This window comes from Enhydra lutris, unplaced genomic scaffold, assembly GCF_002288905.1.
Source record: "Enhydra lutris kenyoni isolate GAN:26980312 unplaced genomic scaffold, ASM228890v2 scaffoldscaffold30, whole genome shotgun sequence".
NCBI lineage: Eukaryota > Metazoa > Chordata > Mammalia > Carnivora > Mustelidae > Enhydra > Enhydra lutris.
The window spans coordinates 5,872,346-5,895,257 of record NW_019154114.1 but is presented as its reverse complement, the minus strand read 5'-3'; the positions used below and the strand labels follow the sequence as shown (position 1 = coordinate 5,895,257).

At 44.1% G+C, this 22,912-nt stretch overlaps 1 protein-coding gene across 1 annotated transcript in view; it reads right to left on the bottom strand.

The window, feature by feature from the left end:
• Positions 1 to 2,108: 2,108 nt before the first annotated feature.
• The window catches only part of LOC111153063 (transport and golgi organization 6 homolog), a 197,320-nt gene continuing 176,516 nt past the window's right edge, over positions 2,109 to 22,912 (bottom strand). The window contains exon 18 of the mRNA XM_022511863.1: positions 2,109 to 3,039. Within this exon, the coding sequence (XP_022367571.1) occupies positions 2,863 to 3,039 (177 nt within the window). The 3' untranslated portion in view covers positions 2,109 to 2,862. The remainder of the gene's footprint in view (positions 3,040 to 22,912) is intronic.

Below are 22,912 nucleotides of genomic sequence, written 5' to 3'. Positions count from 1 at the left end.
GCTACGGACAGCAGGCCTGCACACAGGAGCAAGAAGCTGGGAAGGGAAAGGAGGGAGATAAGGGCAGGACGGGGCCAAGTAAAAGACCACACGGATGATCCAAGGGAGTCTGTATGGAGGACGGCTGGGCAGTGGAAGGGACCAAAGGGGAGAGGCCAAGGCAAGTTCAGTAGGACAGGTAAGGGAGTAGACTGGAAGGGCAGCAGAGAGAAAGTGGCCTTGAAAGAAGGGAGAGATGGGAGCAAGCTGGAGGACATTGCTGTTACATATTCCAGAGAACCAGACACACCTCATGGGCCCTGTGGAGGGAGGCATCATTGCTGCTTCTGCCACTGGCCATGGATTTCTGTGCCTCTTTCCTTCTTCTTTGCCTTTTTTTAGTTTTATATTTTTATTAACCCTAAGTTTTTCTTTTTTTTAAGTTTGCTTATTTTTTTAGTAATCTCTGTAGCCAATGTGGGGCTCGAACTCATGATCAAGAGTCACATGCTCCTCTGACTGAACCAGCCAGGTGCCCCTATCCTGAAGTTCTTAATTCTCATTTATATACATATAAATACTACACACACACACACACACACACACACACACAAAATAAATTTGTAAATATAAATTTGGAAACTTTTTAATATTTTGGTCATGTTTAGGAGGGTTACATTATGGTGTCTTTCCCCTGAGTTTGGTAACAAGGTCAGAAAAGGTTATTCTTTGAAATGGAATAAATCAAAATCAATAAAGAACAGATGTTTTTAGCCATTTGCCAAATAACTCAAATTAAGAGGCAATTTATAAATGGAGATACAGGGACTAGAATGCTTCGTGAGGCACTCCCTAGAAGAACAGGTTGTGAGACTACAGAGTTTCTCAGTCTAATCAACGTGATCAGTTAGGATCTATCTTCAGAACTGGAATGCACTTAATGCAAACCAAGTTAATCTAATCATCTAACATATCCAATCTAATGATCTAAAGTACATTGTATGGAGTCTACTTAAAGGCACGCCAAGAAACAAGAATTTTCAGGGTATATGCAGCTGGTTCAAAGGAGATTTTTCTCTGATCTAAAAGCCCCAATCCTGATTTTCTACATCCTGATTTGGAGAATGGAAACAAATCCAGCTCCCCTAGCTGAATGATACTATTTCTCAAAAACATGTAATCACCTTTGTTCTAATTCTTTGTTTACTAAGCTAGCTTATGATCTGTATCTGTAAGAAGGTCACTTTACTTATTTATTTAAAGTATATTTATTTTAAGTAAGCTCCATACCCACCATGGGCCTTGAACTCACGACCCTGAGATCAAGAATCGTGTGCTCTTCCGACCAAACCAGCCAGGCGCCCCAGAAGGCCACTTAATTTAAAGGAATGCCCACCACAAAGGTTCTAAGCTAAGAAACTCCTCTGTAATCTGGCCAGACAGAAAGAGCCTGTGGTTAACTGGCATGTGGGCACAGCTCCTTCAGTCACCTGTGAGATATGGGAAGTTGTGTTTTGGTTGCCCTAGGCCCGGTTACCCCAGGGAGTGGAGATAAAATTGTGTACCTAGCTCTGCAAAGCTGAGGACTGGTCGAGAAGCTCTGGGTTAACCTTGTCAAGGTGCTGACATCAGGGAGGGCTTGTCCGAAGCAGTCAGCCTGTTTCTCCTTTTTGTCTTCTCTCTCTCTTTTTAAAAAAATTTATTTATTTGGGCGGGGGGGGGGGGGTGGGTGGAGAATGTAAGCCGGGAGAGGGGTAGAGGGATAAGCAGACTCCTTACTGAGCAGGGAGCCCGATGTGGGACTCGATCCCAGGACTCTGAGATCATGACCTGAGCCGAAGTCACACACTTAACCGACTGTGCCACCAAGGTACCACTTTGTCTTCTCTTATAGCTGCAATCAAATTCGGTGGCCACAATATATAAATAAGTAAAGAGGAGTCCACAGTGCTACATCTGACATGATTTCAATAAACATGGCATCACGTCACCAATATGCTATCCACTTTCTGGTACACATTTAATCAACCCATGGTCTAAGCATTCCCCCCTCAAGAAGCAGAGGACCAAATGCAAAATATAAACTCTCTCATCTGAGATGTTTGTGGCTCTTTTGCCCTACAATCAGGGCAACTTAGTGAAAACAGTAGCAGAGGGAGTGAAGAAAATAGCTCAGGGGGACAAAGAAAGGGCTTACCCTTCATCTCTGGAAGATTCAACCAGCTTGATGCTCTTTTCTGGAGTTCAAATCCTCCTCAGTGCATTAGCTTTCCATCTCAATAGCAGAAGACCAGATTCAGACCTGTTCTCTCGAGCCAAAAAAATTTTATTCCATTTTGCATGTTTCGATAACAGTTTCCTTCCCCTCCCTGCCTCCAAATGCATTTGTGCTCTGATCTGCCTCTTGAGCAGCCAAGGATGACTAGCTCTGGCTGCTCCTCATTATTGCAAGGAAGAACAATCTCACCACAGAAGAATAACAAGATATGTGACACATGTGCCACTCAGGAGGGTGATCAACCTCTTCAGTTCAAGTGACAAGAATGGCCAATTAGTCAACTTCTACCAGTCATGTTAAAGATACACTTCCATCAAGTAGACTTCCTTCTCTAAATGCCACAGGACACCGAAAAACGTGCAGATAAATAAATGAGATTTGTAATCTTTTGTCTTCTAAGGACACATGCTTCAGGCCAGTTGCAGAATGGCTAAATGGCTGCTTTAGGAAGGTCTGCCTAAAGACACGAATGACCAGAGACATAAAGCCATCCAGGGTCAGCCATATTGCCTGCACCAAAGAGGCAGTGGGGCCACCTGCTGGAACGTCTGGGCACTGCTCTGGCTGCTTGGTCCTCTGCCTCCTTGACGTCCTTTGAGCTAGGTCTATGGCAGGACCACAATCTTTTTCTCCAGCTTCTGTGGTGGGAAGAGGAAATTTCTCATTATCTCATCCAGCTCTTCAAGGGCCAGCTGGGCATGGAGCTTGGCCACATCATCAGGCTCCAAGCGCACCACGTGTTTTAGCAGGTGGTAGAGATCCTTGAGGACATCCCTCAGCACCTGTATGAAAGAAACAGGGTCATGACTGTCTACTGTGCCAGAATTTCTCAGAACGACCCTAACTTCTGCCTGAGAAGTTCTGAGAGGAAACTCATAGGCTTCCTGAAGATTATACATGGCTTCCTCCATGGAAGGAGGGGTAGCTGTACTGAGACAGGCTTCCTTTTGGGCTTCTCATGACCCCTGACACCTCACTACATACGTCTTGGGGGCTGCTACTCCCTTTTATCCCCAGGCCAAAGTAGAGATTCCAGGCCCGTTCGTTCCCTCCCAAATCAGGATCACAGACAGGTCTTGGTGCCCAGATAGGGTTACTCCTAGAGCATAATTACCAGCATCTTCCTCTCAGGCTCCCACAAAGCTCTCTGCAGACACCCATCTGTGGACATCTATCTTATGAGACCCAGAAGGTTATCTCTTCAATAAGCATGCCTTTCATTGTCACTGTTTTAAAATTTTCCATCCCAGTTCCATTTCCATGACCTTCCTTAAGTCATTGTAATTTTATTTTATTTTATTTTATTTTTTTGCAATTGCAACGTTGCAACAGGAAACAAGGGAGGGCTGTGTAGATAGAGCCATAGAGCCACACCCATCTTTCCCATCCAATGCTCTCATCTTGGGCTCTGGTATGGAACTGGGAGGGTGCCAAAGCACCTACTCCCAGGAACTCCTAATTTCCTCCCAAATCCTCCTGGCTTTGGAGTTACAACTTTTAACAGGAAACAGCTTTCAAATGAACAGGTAAACCCAGAGGTAGGGGCCTTAGGGATCAGCTAGCCAAACTAGAGACTGAAGACACCAGGTAATGGGTGTCATGTGACTTGTCTTCAGCTCCCTGTGAAATTACTTCTGGTCTAGGGCTCTTTGCCTCAAAAGCTACTACTTTTGGATCAGGTACTGTAGGAGGTATTTTTCATATATTAACCAACTTTTATGCGAGTCATATAAAGACATTAGCCCCATTTTACAGATGAAAATATAGAAGATTAGAGTGTTACATAACATCCACAAATTACTCAGCTAAAAAAATGGGGAAGCCAGATTTTAAACATCCAGACTCTGTGTTGTTTGTTTATTTTTACTGAAAAGTAATACAGTACAAAAAAGTACATGTTAAGAAATAAGTCTCGGGGAGGGGCGCCTGGGTGGATCAGTTGGTGTAGAGTCTGATTCTTGATCTCAGCTCAGGTCTCGATCTCAGCTCAGGTCTCCATCTCAGGGTCTCGAGTTCAAGCCCAGTGTTGGACTCTACACTGGGAGTGAAGCCTACTTAAAAAAAAAGTCTCAGGCGCCTGGGTGGCTCAATCCTGCTTCTCCCTCTCCCACTCCCCCTGCTTGTGTCCCCTCTCTCGCTGTGTCATTGTCAAACAAACAAACAAATACATAAAATCTAAAAAAAAACAACCAACCAAACAAAAAAAAAAAAACCCCAAAAAACAAAGTCTCTCTTCTACTCCAGGCTCTTAGTTTCCTTTCTCGGAGGGTATCATGTGTAACTGAGAAATATTCTAGATATTTTTAAGCATATGTATATATGTGCCTTTCCCCCCTTTAAAACCACAGAACTGTATTTTATGCTATTATATGCCATCATCCCAGCTGACTTATTCTATTTTGAAGATCTTTTGTATAACTGGCACATAGAGAAATACTTTTTTAAAAAAATGGCTGCAGGGGCGCCTGGGGCTCAGTGGGTTAAGCCTCTGCCTTCAGCTCGGGTCGTGATCTCAGGGTCCTGGGACTGAGCCCCATATCGGGCTCTCTGCTTAGCAGGGAGTCTGCTTCCCCCCCCTGCCCCCCGCGCCTGCCTCTCTGCCTACTTGTGATCTCTGTCAAATCAATAAATAAATAAATCTAAAAAAAAATGGCTGCATAGGACGAATGTCACACAATTTATTTTTCTGCCAATGAAACTCATTTTTTTATCTTTGATATTGCAAATATTGCTGCAATAAACACTCTGTTACCTAAGTCTTTGCAGACATGAGCCAAGTGTATCTATAGGACCAATATCTTTGGGTCAGAAGGTGATCCACACATGAAATTGTAACAAAGGTAGCCAGAGAGTTGCAATAATTTACATTTCCACTTAACACTAAATTCGCATCAGTGCTGTGTACTGTTAATTGTTTATCTTTGCTTATCCGCTAAGTGAAAAATAGCATCATGCTGGTTTTTTTTTTTTTTTTTAGATTTATTTATTTATTTGAGAGAGAGAGACAGTGAGAGAGAGCATGAGTGAGAAGGTCAGAGGGAGAAGCAGACTCCCCATGGAGCTGGGAGCCCGATGCGGGACTCGATCCCTGAACTCCGGGATCATGACCTGAGCTGAAGGCAGTCGTCCAACCAACTGAGCCACCCAGGCGTCCCAGCATCATGCTGTTTTAAGTTTACATATAATAAACTCTATTTTATTCTGGTATGTGTAACTGAACTTTACCTTACTGATCTGTAAGAGCTCTTTGTATATAAAAAAAAAGTCTATTATTTAAGTTGAAAATATTGTTTGTCATAGTTGGCATTTTTTCTTTGTGAAATTTTTTTCCAGTGGAGAAATCTACATTTTAATTTAATTTTTAATTTTTTAATTTTTTTAGATTTCATTTATTTATTTGACAGAGATCACAAGTAGGCAGAGGCAGGCAGGCAGAGAGAGATGGGGAAGCAGGCTTGATCCCAGGACCCTGGGATCATGACCTGAGCCTAAGGCAGAGCCACCCAGGTGCCCCTACATTTTTTTTCAAAGATTTTATCTATTTTTTGACAGAGAGAGAGAGAGATCATAGGTAGGCAGAGAGGCAGGCAGAGAGAGAGGGGGAAGCAGGCTTGATCCCAGGACCCTGAGATCATGACCTGAGCTGAAGGCAGAGGCTTAACTCACTAAGGCACGCAGGCGCCCCAAGATCTGCATTTTTGATGTAGTTAAATCAATTAATTCTTCCTTTATGGTTTCTGGATTTTGTATTTTGCTTGGAAGAGGATCTATAATCTTAACTACTATGCTGTGCTGTATTGTTTCCATTTATTAACAACGCCACCTAACACGAATCAAGTTGGATTTATGTCACTATATGCAAGCATCTCTGACAATAATTGGTCCAAAAGGTCTCTAAAACTTTTCCTCTCACCACTTTGTTTTACTTAGTTATTTTTAAAGGATTGTTTCATTTTTTTATTTTATTTTTTTAAAGTAGGTTCCATGCCCGATGTGGGGCTTGAACTGATGACCCTGAGAGCAAGACTCACATGCTCTTCTACTGACTGAGCCAGCCAGGGGCTCCTCTCTGTACTTTGGAACTTCAAGCAATGGCCATACCCTAAAGTCTACGCCAATATATAATTTCCAAAAAGGAGGAAGATCAGAAAAAAAGAAATAGGAAAATGTAGACATTCAATGATTTTTTCACTTTTGTGAAATCCATGTAAAAAAATATATAATAGCCTATGTACTATAAACATGGACTGTCTCTGAAGAAAAATATATATTACAAAACTGGCTGCTTGGGGCACCTGGGTGGCTCAGTAGGTTAAGCGTCTGCCTTCAGTTCAGGTCGTGATCCCAGGGTCCAAAGACTGAGCCCAACATCAGGCTCTTTGCTCAGTGGAGTCTGCTTCTCCCTCGGCCTCCGCCTGCTTGTACTGTCTCCCTCTCTGTCAAATAAATAAATAAAATCTTCAAACAAACAAATAAACAAAACTGGCTGTCTCCAGGGAAGGTAACTGGAGAGGGAAATGGGGGGAATTATATACTCTTGTCCCTTTTTAACATTGTATTTTATGAATATATTTACTTACTAAAAAATAAGTAAAGCTTTTTGCTTAACTGAATTAACTACTAGGCAAAGGTTTTTGTTTTGTCTTGTTTTTAAAGATTTTATTTATTTATTTGACAGAGACACCCAGAGAGAGGGAACACAAGCAGGAGGAGTGGGAAAGGGAGAGGCTGGCTTTCTGCTGGCCATGGAGCTGGATGCAGGGCTCGGTCCCAGGACCGTGAGATCATGACCTGAGCCAAAAGACGGACGCTTAACCACTGAGCCACCCAGCCACCCCTAGGCAAAGGTTTTCCATAACACCATCTGATAAGTAGAAGAGATAAATAGCCTGACTTTAAAGGCTTACTGTCTGGTAGGGAAGGTAAGTCATACACAGAAATAAAGATTACAGAACAAAATACAGTAAGTGTCCTAACAGCACAGAGAGAGTATAAAGAAAGGTTATAGGAAACAGGTCACATTTTAGGAACAGGAAGTGGACTGGAGATGGTGAGCAGAAATGACAGGAACTTATGCTACTCCTGGCCAGTTTCTCACTCAATGAAAACTAAAAATTCTAAGAACATCTCCCCCCAACCCCGGCTCAAAGATTTATCTATCTATCTATTTATTTATTTATTTTTTAACACACAGAGAGAGAGAGAGAGAGAGATCACAAATAGGCAGAGAGGCAGGCAGAGAGAGGAGGAAACAGGCTCCCTGCTGAGCAGACAGCCCGATGCGGGGCTCCATCCTAGGACCCTGGGATCATGACCTGAGCTGAAGGCAGAGGCTTTAACCCACTGAGCCACCCAGGCACTCCAAGTTCAATGATCTCATATTTGTATTTAAAACTGGCACTGCACAATATAAAGATGAAGTATATAATTTGTGCTAATAATTTCACATCTAAAATTTTCTCTACTTAGGGCACCTGGGTGGCTCAGTTGGTAAAGTATCTGCTTTCAGCTCAGGTCTTGATCTCAGGGTCCTGGGACTGAGTCCTGCATTGGGCTCCCTGCTCAGTGGGGAGCATTTCCACCATCTGCTGCTCTCCCTGCTTGTGTTCTCTCTTTCTCTGTCTATTAAATAAAATCTTTAAAAAAAAAAATTCTCTACTTAGAACATTAACAGCAAGTAATACAAAAATGACAAGTTGAGGGAGAGAGAAATGGTGAAAGAAAGGAAAAAACTTGTGGGGGGAGGTGGGGGATGCTATCCCCACTGCCCTTTGGTAATCTCTCTTTCCTCGAGGCTGGCAGTGTGAATAGAAGAGAGGATTCCCGAAAGACGATGACTCCTAGAGCTACTGCCTCATGATTACTCACTCATCCAATAATCATTATTAAGGGCCTACTTCGTGCCCAGGCAGTGTGCTGGTGATAAAAGGATGAATAATGCCCGAACCCTACCCTCTGGCAGCTACAGCCTAGCAGGGAGACAGAGAGAGAGAGACACACACACACACACACAGACACACACACACACACACACACCCCAGACACTATGATCTCTCTAACGATAAGCTCCACACTTCTGTGGAAGCAAAGGAAGTGATTTCTGCCTGTGGAGGTGGGCGGAGGGAGAATGTTCCCCACCCTGTGAAAGGGATTTCATTCTGATTTTTATTTGTAATCAAAGGGTGGCTGGCACCATGGAGTGGCTTGGGGAAACTTTAGCAAGTCCCTGCAACCTTAAGCCACCTCAAATAAATGCAGATTTGAAGCAAACCTGGCTTGCTTATTATGCGGCTAAAAGACAAGTCTCCTGACATCCGGTCCAACGGCGTTTAGTCCAAAGTGTCTCTTACAGAGAAATTCTAGAGTTCCCACTGTTTATTACAAGGTCATCTTTTATTTTCTTCTTCTAGAGGAATCGTTCTCCTACTCAGAAATATCTTTGAGAATTTTTGCCAGAGCCTCCTAACATTCAAAATAAGGTTAGCTTTTACGTGTTAAAGAGGGAGGTTCTAAGGCATTCTATTCTGCTAAGGTACTCGGCTCCTTCCTGGTGTGGGCAGGAATTTTCCCCTTGGCACTGCCGTGTCCTTAAAATAACAATAATGCTTGTGCAAACACCACTTCATACTTGAGGAGCGCTGAGCTCCTTGTTATCAGTTACCGGATCTCCTTTTTTGGGTAACTGTTAGGCAAAGGCTCCTTCTTAATTAATGGGTCTATTTTAGCAACCCATCCTGGAAAGGCTTCTTCCCAATCCTTGTAACACTGGGGATCCCACACATCACAAGGACTTCCTCTGGACTCCCCAAGGATCAAAGCTTCCTGCCGGCCAGGGATTGTCACCAAATCCCACGGATCAGGGATTGAATACAAGGAGAGTTCAAAGGTAAAGCTACTCACAGGAGCCACTGTGGTGGGCAGGATACAGGCAATCCCATGGAGGAAACCTTTCATTAAGAATTCAACACACCTGCTCTTCATCCCCCGCCCTCTGCATCGAGGCCCAAGGACTCCCAGGAAACGCAGAGGGGGTACAGGTGTGAGTGGGGGTGGGTGCATTTCATCCAGAGGAGATCTGGCTTAGCTTTTTGTAGCTGATGGTTGAAAGAAACATTTCCACCATCCGAGAAGTTCTTAGGCCAGGATATCTTAAGCAAGTACTGAGATTCTTAGTATGAAAAGTCTCTGGAAAAGAACTGATGCCTGGAGAGGAAGGGGGAGGATAAGAGAGGGTGTGTGTGTGTGTTGTAGAGGCCACTTTTACAAAGAGAACTTAGGTGGATGAAACTGCTAGTCTTCTGTTATCATGTGGATCGATAAAGACACAACACAAATGGTCCCAAGTAAGACATTTACAGAAATACAAGCTCTGCAAAGATGCTATCTAGCAGAGGATTTTCCATCTATAATTTCTTAATATTGAAGGGAAAAATGGGTTGCTAAATACAAAAGGATAAAATAGTTAAACACTAGCATACAATAACTGTACTGAGAGCTTCATCTTCCCACAGAACCAACACGTGAGGCAAAAAAAAAAAAAAAAGATCAGAAGGAAAGAAAGCTCAATTCTGCCCAATCCTATCACTCACCCCTTGTGGCTCCTTTGTGGCTAATAAATATTGGGCACAAGGACAGAAACAGGGAAGTTAGACACTGAAATAAAAGGGAGGGGCAGACAGGAGAATAGGGGGAGGGGCGGAGAATGGAGTTAGTGGTGGGAAACGGCCTGGCAAAAAGATTCTCTAGACTGGTGCCCAGAAGAGGAGGACACCCCAGAATCCGACTAGTTCTGTTTATAACATGCTAGAATAAAAGATCTGGTGTAGTAGAAATCTGTCAGGAAGCCACAGGCCAACTACTAAGGGTCCTCATTTTGACCACTGTCCCTCAGTGTTAAGACCAGTGGGTGACTTGGTGGCTAAGGGAAGTAAGAGTAGACAGATGGGACTCAAGTACAGAGAGTCAAGGATCATCAACAGAATACAACTCAGCCACCTTTTCCCAAAGAGTGTGCAGGAGGCTTTGCTAAGCACTCTGGGTAGCAAGGACCTGGGCCCGTCCTTGAGGAGCTCACCTCCAGAGCAGGGAGACAGACTTGCAGAACTGAACCTAAAGGCCCGGAGGCAGGCGAACTGGGTGAGGCGAATGATGGTGCTCGCAATCACTAGCCAGGGAATCTGGAGCAAACGACTTCAGCTCTCAGAACCTCAGTGATCTCAACTGTAAAATGGAGTAACACTGCCGCCTTTTAAGGATGTTGTAAAGAATGAGAGTTAATGTCTATAAAGATCCAGGCACAGAGACTGGCATGTGGTGAGTGCTAAATAAGTGGGGGTTTGTCAGTCTCCCCCACAAGTACTGTAATCTCTGTGTCCTTGTTACTCTTCTCTCAGTGAGGCCGAGGACAGAGCCCGGCATGGAGCAGCTCTGCTGTGTAGTAAATTTTGGACAAGTAGATGAATGAATGTATAATAACGATAGCTACATCTTACATAAAAGCTGTTACATGCCAGGTGTGGATGGTTCCAGGCATATTCTCTATAGGCGCTCACTCACTCCTCACAACACCACAACGAGAGGTACCATCATTATCTCCAGCTGTCCCAGTCGCACCGGTAGTAAAGGGCAGGCAGAGCCCAGATTCAGACCCAGGCAGCCTCACTTGGAGCCAATGTTCTTTAGGAGCCACTACGCTATTCTGCCTCTCGAAGGGGTTATTACTGTCCCTTTGTCAAAGTGGGAAGCAGAAAGCACATTGCCTACCTTACAAGCTGACTGTGGGATCAAACGAGGTAACGCGTGTGAGGGTGTTCTCTGCTATGATAAGCCAAGGGATGTATAATTCAAAGTATTGTTGGTATTATTATTCGGACATTGAAATAATTGGGTTTACCACCCCAGGGCCAAGAAGAAGAGGGGAAAGTTACGCCTCTGAGAATGAAAGAGAGTAGAGTCCCATGGAAAGGTGTCAGGAAGATGAATAAATGGAGAGGAATTTAGAAAAGGTGTAAGACGAGGTAAAGAGATTTCACGCAGTCTGAGTGCCGAAGTCAGAGCCAGTGGTGGTCCCGGACGTCTGGGAACACTGACCGTGCTATTCCATAGAGCTGGGGGCACCGGAAAGAACTCTGCGGAGCAAGCAGACAGGAGCCAGGCTCCGAGGTCTAGGATGTGAGCAACCTCTCTAAGATAATGGGCAGGAAAAAAATACATGGGAGAAGCATCATGGAGGTAGACAATTTGGACCTCATCCAGGGAGCTCTGGCCTGAAGAGGAATACGTGCTTTACTGATAAAACCCAAACCTTCACTTTGATGGGTGTATGACAAAGAAATTAGGGCTGATTCAAACAGAAAGTCTGGGCTTTTGAGACGTCTCACTGAAAGCGAGGGGAAGGTCGGCAAAGAAAGACAGGATTACTAAAGTCTAAGAGATTTCTATCCATGCCTGACAGAGAATCTCAAACATGCTGAAGTTCAGGGTAGAATTATTATTAACTGGAGGTTACTGAGCTTTTTAAAACCCTTTTATTTCCAAGATATTTTTTTCTGCCAGAGCTAGAGATAAATGGCATTTTTACCCTTTCTGGATCATGTCTGGCTCTCAAATGGGGAGGGTCTCTCGAGTGCAAATTGGAGAGGGTGTGGGATGGAGATGCAGGGAGTACCATCATGGTTTTCAGTGAAGAACAAGGAGAAAAACTGTAACCGGTCAAGTGCCAAAAATGCTACAGGTACAAACACAGGTTGGCAGCTGAGGGACAAAGATCAAGCCGGCCAGTGCGGTTAAACCCTGGGAGGGGTGACAGCTCTGGAGTCCTAAACAGAAAGCAGGTGGCTGCACTTAGCTATACAACACGTAACTGGGCGCTCCTAGGCTTGCTGAGGCCGCAGCGCGCCGTGCAAGGGCTCGATGGGCCAGAGCCCAGCGCCCACAGCAGCTGCCCCCGGCTCGCAGCTGCAGGGCCGGGAGCCCCACTGCTGGGGCTCGAGAAGCAACCGCCGCAGCATCTTTCAGAACGTCTTTAAATAGCAACGTGAGGAAGGCAGCAGCCTTCCTTCACCCCCACAGGCACGGAAATAGAACAAAGAAGGCAGGAAAAATGGCCGGAGTGTGTGCAAAGGCAGCGGGCCATGGCTTGTGGGAAAGGAGATTGGGAGCTTTGTCCATAAAAGGTGATTACGATCCCAGCTTTCAAACCGTACTCTGTGACCTTGTGTGGGGAAAGGGCTCCACGTTCCTGGCCTTGGAGGCTCTCTGTGCAGGTACCCTGCTGAGGGAACCCTTGGCCTGTCCCCTCCCGGCGCCTAATGCCTCCCACGTGGGATCAGACTGTGCCTGCAGAAGGCTCACTACCGTCACTGAGTGTTTACTATGTTCCAGTCACTGTGCTAAGCCTTTCACACACATTGTCTCATTTAATCCTCTGAGGTAGATGTTATTTGGCCCAGTTTATGAGTTAGGGAAGGGGAAGGGCACCTGGTGGCTCAGTCGGTTGATCATCCAACTCTTTTTTTTTTTTTTTAAAAGATTTTATTTACTTATCAGAGAGAGAGAGAGAGAGAGAGAGAGAGCGAGAGCGAGCACAAGCAGATAGAGTGGCAGGCAGAGGCAGAGGGAGAAGCAGGCTCCCCGCTGAGCAAGGAGCCGGATGTGGGACTCGATCCCAGGACGCTGGGATCATGACCCGAGCCGAAGGCAGCGGCTTAACCCACTGAGCCACCCAGGCGTCCCTGAACATCCAACTCTTGATCTCAGCTCAGGTCTTGATCTCTGAGTCTGGAGCTCAAGCCCCGCACTGGGCTCCAATGTGGAGCTACTTAAACAAAAAAATCAAACAAACAAATTAGGGAAAGGGGCTTTAGGGAGGTTTCAGCGATTTGCTCAAGGACACAGCTAGAATTCAAACCCACGTCTGTGAAGTCTCACTCTGCAAACTCTGCTTTTAAACTTGTGCAGTTACTAGCAAAACCGATATGCAAGAGGCGGCTGTGGAGAAAATATGACCTTTTCCCCACACCATCAACATTGTTTATCTGGACGGAGCCCGGGCAGGGAGGGGGCAGAGCTGTAACTGGGCTCCTGGCTGGCAGTGCGGTTTGGCGGTTTGGCTTTCCTTTGGGGCACCAGTTTGCTTTAAGGCATCCTGCACCACCCCAGGCTCAGCCAGGTCGCCCAGCTTCAGGACCAGCTTGAGTCGCCGGGAGGGGAAGGACAGACCACTCCCCTGAGGGCGTCTGCTCAAGGGAATTCTAGGTTCTGTGCAAGATGTGTCAGGAAGAAAAGGTTAGAGAACTAGACCAAAGGCCAGAGAAAACCAGTCACAGACACACAGAGGCGCTGGTGGGTTTTGCTTTATGTACTAATAATGTATATGGCGTGGACTAGACCAGAAAAAGGAACCCCTGCCATCCACATCGAAGCATGGCTACAAAGCCCAGACTTTGCCTCCGCACAACACCATCATTCTAGTGTAGAGATTCTCCACCCTTGCTGCACTACTTTACCATCCGCTGGAGAATGTTTAACACGGCTGGGCCCCCACCTCACACCTAAGAATCAGAATCAGAGGGTCTGGGACTCAGGACTTTCAAAAAAGTTTTAATTTGTTTTTATGATTTTTATGCTCTCCACATGACTCTAATAAGCAGCCAGGATGCAGGAGTGTGGGAGGTTAGGGAAAAACACTGGGTAGGAGATTAAGAGTTATGCCACGGTTTCGAAAGTAACAACATTGCCTGGGAAAAATCTAAGTGCCAGGAACAAGGGTGACGTGAGTTGGATATAACCTATTACACTTCTTGGAATTTTCTTAACTATCAACAATCAGGGTTTTTATGTTCCAGAAAGGGGATCCGGTCAGACTCCTTTTAAGATTTTATTTTTAAGGGACGCCTAGGTGGCTCAGTCAGTTAAGAGTCTGCCTTCGGCTCAGGTCATGATCCTAGAGTCCTGGGATTGAGTCCCACATTGGGCTCCTTGCTTGGCAAGGAGCCTGCTTCTGCCTCTCCCTCTGCCTGCCTCTCCCCCTGCTTGTGCTCTCTCTCTCTCTGATAAATAAAAATCTTAAAAAAAAAAAAGATTTTATTTTAAGTAATCTCTATACCCAATATGGAGCTCAAACCCACAACTCTGAGATCAAGAGTTGCCTGTTCCAGTGACTGAGCCAGCCAGGCGTCCATCAAAATCATTTTTGATCCACGAACTGGCACTGCATCTTTTCTCCAAAATATTTTAAAACTTTGTTCTTAAACATGTGTACACGAAGTGTGATTCTGAAGGAAGAGAAAGTTGTAAGCTATCAACATGCGTTCTTTAAGAAAATGAAAGGCTAAAATAAATGCAGCTGCCTCTGTTGCTGGGTTGGCTAGAATTATGGCAGAAACCTCTGCCCAGACGGGAGGAATTAAGGGAAATACATGTGTTAGAATTTTGACAGATACACACATACACTGCTATATATATATAGTACATAAATAGTATATCTATGGTGCATGTGTATGTGTGTATGTGCACACGCACGTGTGTGTGTGTGTGTGTGTGTGTGTGTGTGAAGAAGCCAAGTTTTGAAATGCAGAAGGTTCTGGCTTCACATCAGCATTCATCCTGTCACTCTGCTTCAGGACTCCTCCTCCCCGCTGATCTGGGGACGGTATGTCTGCAACCAACGGCGATGAAAACGTTAGGTGTTTCTAAATAAAGGGAGGTAAAATTCCCTTGAATTCCCTTGAACTTGTTTGGACAACTTCTGCTCTTGGGAAACATGAACACCGGAAGAGCTTGGAAATCCCAGAATTTTCAGGTTAAGATCTAGGAAATCTATTTATCACAAAGGCAGGTACAAAGGGATGAGGAGATGTGTTCCATGCCTCTTGGAGAAAAGATTTCATGCACTCTCTCAACAAACATTCATTAAGCACTTACTTTGTGCAAAGCACTGTGTGAGATTTGAGGAATAGAAAAGCAAATGGAATGAGTAGTCAAATTCACAGAGACCGAGAGGATGGTGGTTGCCAGGGGCCGAGGGAGAGGAAAACGGAGAGTTCGTGTTTAATGGGTGCAGAGTTTCAGTTTCGCAAGATGAAAAGAGTTCCGAGGATGGGTGGCAGTGCTGGAGTGTGAATGTATTTAAAGCTACTGAACTGTACACTTAAAAATGGTTAAGATGGTAAATTCCGTCTTATGTATCTTTTACCACAATTAAAAGAAACTAGTGGCTAGCGTGTTCAGGGACTCACAATCCCCTGGTGACATGAGACATGAACAAATCATTACAATATCTACTCTAGCCTGGAGCTGATATGTGGAGTGCTGCAGAGCCTGAAGAAGGGATTATTATTATTTTTTAAAGATTTACTTATTTATTTTAGAAAGAGAGAGAGAGATAAAAGTGTGATTTGGGGTGGGGGGGTGGGTGGGACAGAGGGAGAGAAAGTCTTAAGCAGACTCCTCGCTGAGTGAAGGGCATGCCCGGGCTCCATCTCACGACCTTTGAGATCATAACCTGAGCTGAAACCAAGGGCTGGCCGCTTAACTGACTGCTCCACCCAGGTGCCCTGTGATTACTAATTTTACCTAAGAAATCAGGAAAGGCTTTCCACAGAGTATAAAATTTAAGTAGAGTCTAAAAGGATGAATAAAAGCTTATCAGATGGACAGCTGAGGGGAAAAGAAGGCATTCAAAATGTAAGAAATAGTAGGGACTGCTCAGCAGGGAGCCAGCTTCTCCCTCTCCCTCTGCTCTCCTCCCACTGTCCACCCCCCACCCCGACTCATGTGCATGCCTGCTCTCTCTCTCTCTCAAATAAATAAAGAAAATCTTTAATTAAAAAAAAAAAGAAATAGTAGGGATAAAGATGTGGAGGCAATAAACAGTATGCAGGGGATTTGGGGTTGGCGCGAGGCTGTCAGGGCGTTTGAGAAGGAAGGAAGAGGAAAAGAGAGAAGTCGGGGGGATCCAAGACATAAAGAGCCTTGTGTGAAGGAGCCTGCTCTTTAGCTCACGGACCGGGGTAAAAAGGTTTGCTGGGGACTGGACCTCAGCAGATTTGCGTTTCGGAAGACCTCTCCAGCTGTAGTTCCTTTACCGTGCCGACTGACTGAGTACCTGCCAACCCTGGAGAATTACAGAGGTGAAGAAAGTACAATGGTTAAGGAAACAGAAGTCCTAGGAACACGAGTCTGTCCCAATATACCTGTAACAGTTCGCCCCTTCCTCAAGTACCATCTCAGGCTGGTTCTAATTAGTTCCATCCCAACAGCCAAGCTGGCAATGAGGCTGCCTCTATCTGCACCCACTTCTACCTCGGGCTGGCTGTTCGAGCTGTGCATTTAAATGTAAACATTCTGGACCTCAATTGTCTTGCCTGTAAATAGAGTTAATAAGCATATTTATCTCAAAGGGTTGTTAGGAGGATTCCACGAGATCATGAATGTGAAAACCTGGTGCTTTGCCTGGCATACAATAAGCCCTTGATAAATGTTGTATTATTATTAAATGCTAAACCCCAGAGAACATGCAATTTATTCAGAGCAGATTTGCCAAGAGTAAACAAACCATGGGGTGATGATGAGCAATGAGCTGGAACAGACCCCAGGGCATCAATCCTAACTGTCATTTTATGTCATCCCAAGGAGGGTACACTTAGAACTCTGCCCTTTCAGAGGACGGAGCAAAGAGAAGTGGGCCACCCACTCCTAAATGCAACCCAGAGGCCCATCTGATTATCAGAGGAAGAATAAATTCTGATCAGGACGCAGGGTGGAAGGAAAGTCCCAGGAATCTCACTCCCCAGCCTAACAGCCCTCAAGGTGTTTGGTCTGTTCCCCTGCTTTTTTTCAGTTCTGTGTACATTATGGGAAGTTTCTGGACGGTGGAGTTGGTGGTTGGCCTGAACATTTGGCAAGAGATCGTGGAACATGAAGTAGGGTGAAAGGAAGCCAGGGTTGTTTCCTGTCTCTGCTCTCTGAAGAGTTCATTCTGGCAGGTCCTGGGAGGTTAGGGCACCTGGGTCCAAGGCCAGCCCCAAATACTCTCCTCTCACCGTTCTATCCTTCTCCAGGGCAGACAGTAAACAAGCTGTCAGCAGGTAGTCTGGCCCATTTTCCTTTAGAGTATCAGATTTCCAGGATCTGAAGCAGCCTTCTGTTAGCCATGATCTGTGCAGAAAATGCCCGAGCGACTTGGTCTCTGAGTCCTTTGGATGACAGTCACTAAACATGGAGTCCTGGAGCCGTGCTGCCTGGTTTCTCTACCTCCACTCCGCCACCTACTAGCTGCCACATAAGTTACTTCTCTTTTCTGTCTTAGCTTCTTCACATGTAAAATAGGGATATTAATCATACCTAAATGGATATGAAGATTAAGTGAATTAATGGAAAGCACTGAGATATGAGTGCTATCACATAGCAAATGCTCAAAGTATTTTTAGAGTTTCAGTGTACACTGAATTTTTCAGGATTGCAACTACCATATAAACTAAGAGAAGATAGTATTTTCATTTGTTTAGAATTTTATACAGAATTGTTTACTTTTTTTTTTTAGGTTAAGATTTTATTTATTTATTTGACAGACAGAGATCACAAGTAGGCAGAGAGGCAGGCAGAAAGAGAGGAGGAAGCAGGCTCCCTGCTGAGCAGAGAGCCCGATGCAGGACTCAATCCCAGGACCCTGAGATCATGACCTAAGCAGAAGGCAGAGGCTTTAACCCACTGAGCCACCCAGGAGCCCCTGGAGTCGTTTACTCTTTTGAAGATTTTTATTTATTTGAGAGAGAGACAGAGAGCAGAAGCAGGGGGAGAGGCAGAGAGAGAGGGAGAAACAGATTCCCTGCTGAGCTGGGAGCCTAATGTGGGGCTTGATCTCAGGACCCTGTAAATCACAACCTGAGCCAAAGGCAGATGCTTAACCATCTGAGCCATCCAGGTGCCCCTAGTTTACTCTTTTGGAAAATCAAGTTCTACAGTGTACTTCTGAGCTGTTAGCATAAGATACCTGTATGATTTTGTATTTGTAGGTGTTACATTCATTATGGGTCTACATATAAGAGCAACCAAATAGTTCATTGTATCTTAGAGCTAGCCTAGACATTGATGTATTAAAATATATGTTATTTTAGTATAAACAAATATCCTTTTATTCCTTCTTCATATTATAGTTAGGACATTATATTGATTCTTAAAATATATATGTAGGTTAAGAAGCTATAAATTTCATTTCAGGAGAATAAAGGGAAGCACCAAAATATCTGTTATAATAATTTGTTATAAGTAAAAGTGTGTTGGGTCTGATATACAGAAAGGGAGCTGACAGCAAACATTCCCACATGTGGTGTTTAACTTGTGCTTCCTTTATGATGTCACCTAAGACACCCTGGAGAAGATGAGGAACCTTATTCCAGGTGAATGACTGAATAAAGTAGGAGGAGGAGGAAGAGATGCTATCCTTTTATTAGCACTTGGCCAATGTAAGCTAAGCTACCAGGAACAACTGGAAATGAGTGCTAGTTCTTCCTGGCATTAGCTTTGGAAACTTACAACCACTCGTCTCTTCATGAACTTTCTTTCCTCATTCATAAAACAAGACAGTTGGATTATTTCCCAAGGTATCTTCCATGGAACATTATTACTTGGCATGCTTTTAAAAAAAAAAAAAAAGATTTAATTTATTTAACAGAAATCACAAGTAGGCAGAGAGAGAGGGAAGAGCAGGCTCCCTGCTGAGCAGAGAGCCCGATGCGGGGCTCGATCCCAGGACCCCGGGATCATGACCTGAGCCAAAGGCAGAGGCTTTTTTTTTTTTTTTTTTTAAAGATTCCATTTATTTATTTGACAGAGATCACAAGCAGGCAAAGAGGCAGGCAGAGAGAGAGGAAGGGAAGCAGGTTCCTTGCTGAGCAGAGAGCCCGATACGGGGCTTGATCCCAGGACCTTGGGATCATGACCTGAGCCGAAGGCAGAGGCTTCAACCCACTGAGCCACCCAGGCACCCCGAAGGCAGAGGCTTAACCCTATGAGCCACCCAGGCGCCCCACTTGGCATGCTTATAATGAAGAAAGGGTTCCTTGGTAAATGAGTTGAAGAAATTGTTAGTTTTCTTTGCTGAAGGCCTTCTCAGACCCTTTAATAGGTTAACACGTACCTAATTGCCAAGAGGAAAATATATAGTTGTATGCAGCATCTTCCGAACTCATTTGACCATGAAGATCTTATGTCAGAGGAACAACTCGTAAGGTTAATAAGCCAAGGGAAATTTTTATGAAATACAAGTTAAATGATCTCTAAGGCCTTTTTCACCTTTAACATTCTAAAAATTTCTACACACAAAGAATAATCCAGTCAAGAAATGGGCAGAAGACATGAACACACAGTTTGCAAAGAAGACATCCAAATGGTCAAGAGATGCATGAGAAAGTGCTCAACATCACTTGGCATGAGGGAAATACAAATCAAAACCACAGTGAGATACCACCTTATACCAGTCAGAATGGCTAAAATTAATAAGTCAGGAAATGACAGATGCTGGCGAGGATGCGGAGAAAGGGGAACCCTCCTACACTGTTGGTGGGAATGCAAGCTGGTACAGCCACTCTGGAAAACAGTATGGAGGTTCCTCAGAAAGTTGAAAATAGAGCTACCCTATGACACAGCAATCGCATTACTGGGTATTTACCCTAAAGATATAAATGTAGTTTCGAAGGGGCACGTGCACCCCAATGTTTATAGCAGCAATGTCCACAATAGGCAAACTACGGAAAGAGCCCAGATGTCCATCAACAGATGAATGGATAAAGAAGATGTGGTATATATCTACACACACATGCACATGTATACACACACAATGGAATATTGTGCATCCCTCAAAAATTGAACTCTTGCCATTTGCAATGACGCGGATGGAACTAGAGGGTATTATGCTAAACAAAATAAGCCAATCAGAGAAAAACAATTCTCATATAATTTCACCTGTATGCAGAATTTAAGAAACAAGGCAGAGGATCATAGGGGAAGAGAGGAAAAAATGAAACAAGATGGAACCACAGAGGGAGACAAACCATAAGAGACTCTTAATCTCAGGAAACAAACGGAAGGTTGGTGGAGTGGAGGGGGGTGCTAGGGATCAGGTGGCAGGCCGGGTGATGGACACTGGGGGGTATGTGCTATGGTGAGTGCTGTGAATTGTGTAAGACTGATGAATCACACACCTGTACCCCTGAAACAAATAATACATTATATGTTAATTAAAATAATAATTATTAATAATTAAAAATAGATAAATAACATAAAATTCTGAGTTTGAATAATAATACTTCATTCTTTGTCTTTCTAGATCAGATAAGAAGGATAAGGAATAGGCTAACCTACAGAAAATAAAACTGTGTAGGTCTGATGCAGAAGAGGAAGATGAACCAAGTTCTAACATATGTAGATCTATGTAAATGATTATGCAGAAGAGGCAGAGAGGGAGCAGTCTTAAATGTCAGGGCTTCCAAACTGTCACTTACATTATCACTAGAAAAGGTTGAACATTGATATTTTAGCAGTCGCAGTAAGGTACTGAGTTGTAATCTTTTCAGCTCTATTTCTCAAATCCATCACTACTGTCAAATGGATCTGGCTAAGTTACTATTGAGGAAATCTAACCCCCCCTCCTAGGCACTGACCCCCACCTCTTCCCTCATAGATAGGTATCATGGAGGCTGAACACAGTTTTACACAAAACAGCATTTCCACATACCCCACCTGGCCCAACCAAATTGATCTGGAGATGGGCATCTGCTCTTCGCTGCAACATTAAGTTTCTTCCCTGCAACTTTTGCATGTGGGGCCAGGGAGGGACTCTGAGCGTCGGATGTAAGAGTAACACTGGGCCACTATCCGTGGTCATAGTGCTGCCACAGGAGGAAAGCTGGGCTTTAGTGCAAAAGAACAAAGGTGAAATACAGAAGAAGCAGAGATAAGAAATGGAGCACTTCAATTCCCAATTCTAGGAGTCACTAATAACCAGCTCCATCCCAGCTTTTCCCACGACAGGACTGTTCAGCCCTTCCTTGTATTTGGTAGGCTAACAAGTTCTCTTTGCTTAAGCTAGTTCAGGCTAGGTTTCTGTTGCTGAAAACCCAAAGAGTTCTCACTACAGTCACATATATCCTCCATACCTACTTTTTTCATCTATAAAGAAGAAAGAATGGAGGCTGCCATATGAAAGCTGATGGACTGCACACATGTGTATGCTATCGCCCTTTCCTGGAACCCCACAAACGTGACAGTAAAGGGATACAAAATGGCACTAAATTATCAGAACAAAAAGCACTGACAAGGCAATAGTAACAAAAGTTTAGATACAAGAAAGCAGTTGGATGAATTCTAGGGTCACCATCCTCACTTGCCCAGGTTAGTAAGTTTTACATCTGCTGCACTTCCATAATTATTTAGTGTTCTCTTTCACTTCCAGAAGTGTTTTAGTTTGGATGATAAACTGGTTCACTAAATCCAGAAGCAAGCCTAATACAAGCCCAAAAATGTTCCAAAATTGATGAGTATTATCTCTCAAAATGGAGGTGAACAGAAGCCCTGATTGGAAGTTTCAGTAATAATCAGGTGACATGGTACCCAGGTGACTGTTCTTCCCTAACCATAACAGAAGCTTAGCATTTTACCCTTCACGGAGGATCCAACCAGAAAGACTCTGGAGACATGCACATTGGGTTCCAATAAGGATGAGGCTACCATGTTGAAAACAGAACAATTAACTCTTGAAAGTCTACATACTAAATGGTGAGACTGCCATCCACCTTCTTTCACTCATCTTCCAGAAACCTGGCAGCGAGGCTTGTATCCTCTAGAGAGGAGACAAGACAATTCTACTCTGACCAGCTCCAAAGAAAAGACTTCAAAAGAGTCTTGGAGTCTACCAATGAAAGGAAGTCTCCTGATGAAATGACTTGGCCAGATCATCCTCCTCTTATAAAGCTCACCAGTCCATAAGTATCGCCCACGCACACACGGCATCATTAACTTTTAAGTGCTGTGTTCTTAAATCTTGCAGTAAGCTTAGAAAGTAACTGGTCCAGATAAGAGCAAGTGAGTGAAAGGGTAGTAGGAGATATGCCTCTCAGAAGATGAAACTGTTAGGGTACTCGACGTACTTGAGCCTTTTAAGAGATTTATGAAAATTTAGCAAGGGGGATAAATTGGTAATAGGTTCACATTAAAATAACAAACGGGGGGGGGGTGCCTCGGTGGCTCAGTGGGTTAAAGCCTCTGCCCTCGGCTTGGGTCAAGATCCCAGGGTCCTGGGATCAAGCCCCGAACTGGGCTCTCTGCTCGGCATGGAGCCTGCTTCATCCTCTCTCTCTGCCTGCCTCTCTGCCTACTTGTGATCTGTCAAATACATAAATAAAATCGTAAAAAAAAAAAAATAACAAACGTAAACCTGAGATGTTTATTAACTTCAGAGAAAGCCAAAATTCAGACAAGAAAGGAAATGTAATCACAGTATATTATATGGCTCAGCTGTGGATAACAGTTATAGTCATGATAACATAAACACTAAATGCTGATATAGCAAAAACTGTAATGTAATTATATAGGGAAAATGGGGAAGGAGAATGCATTCGTGGGGAGCATGATCATAAAAATAATAACACATAATAA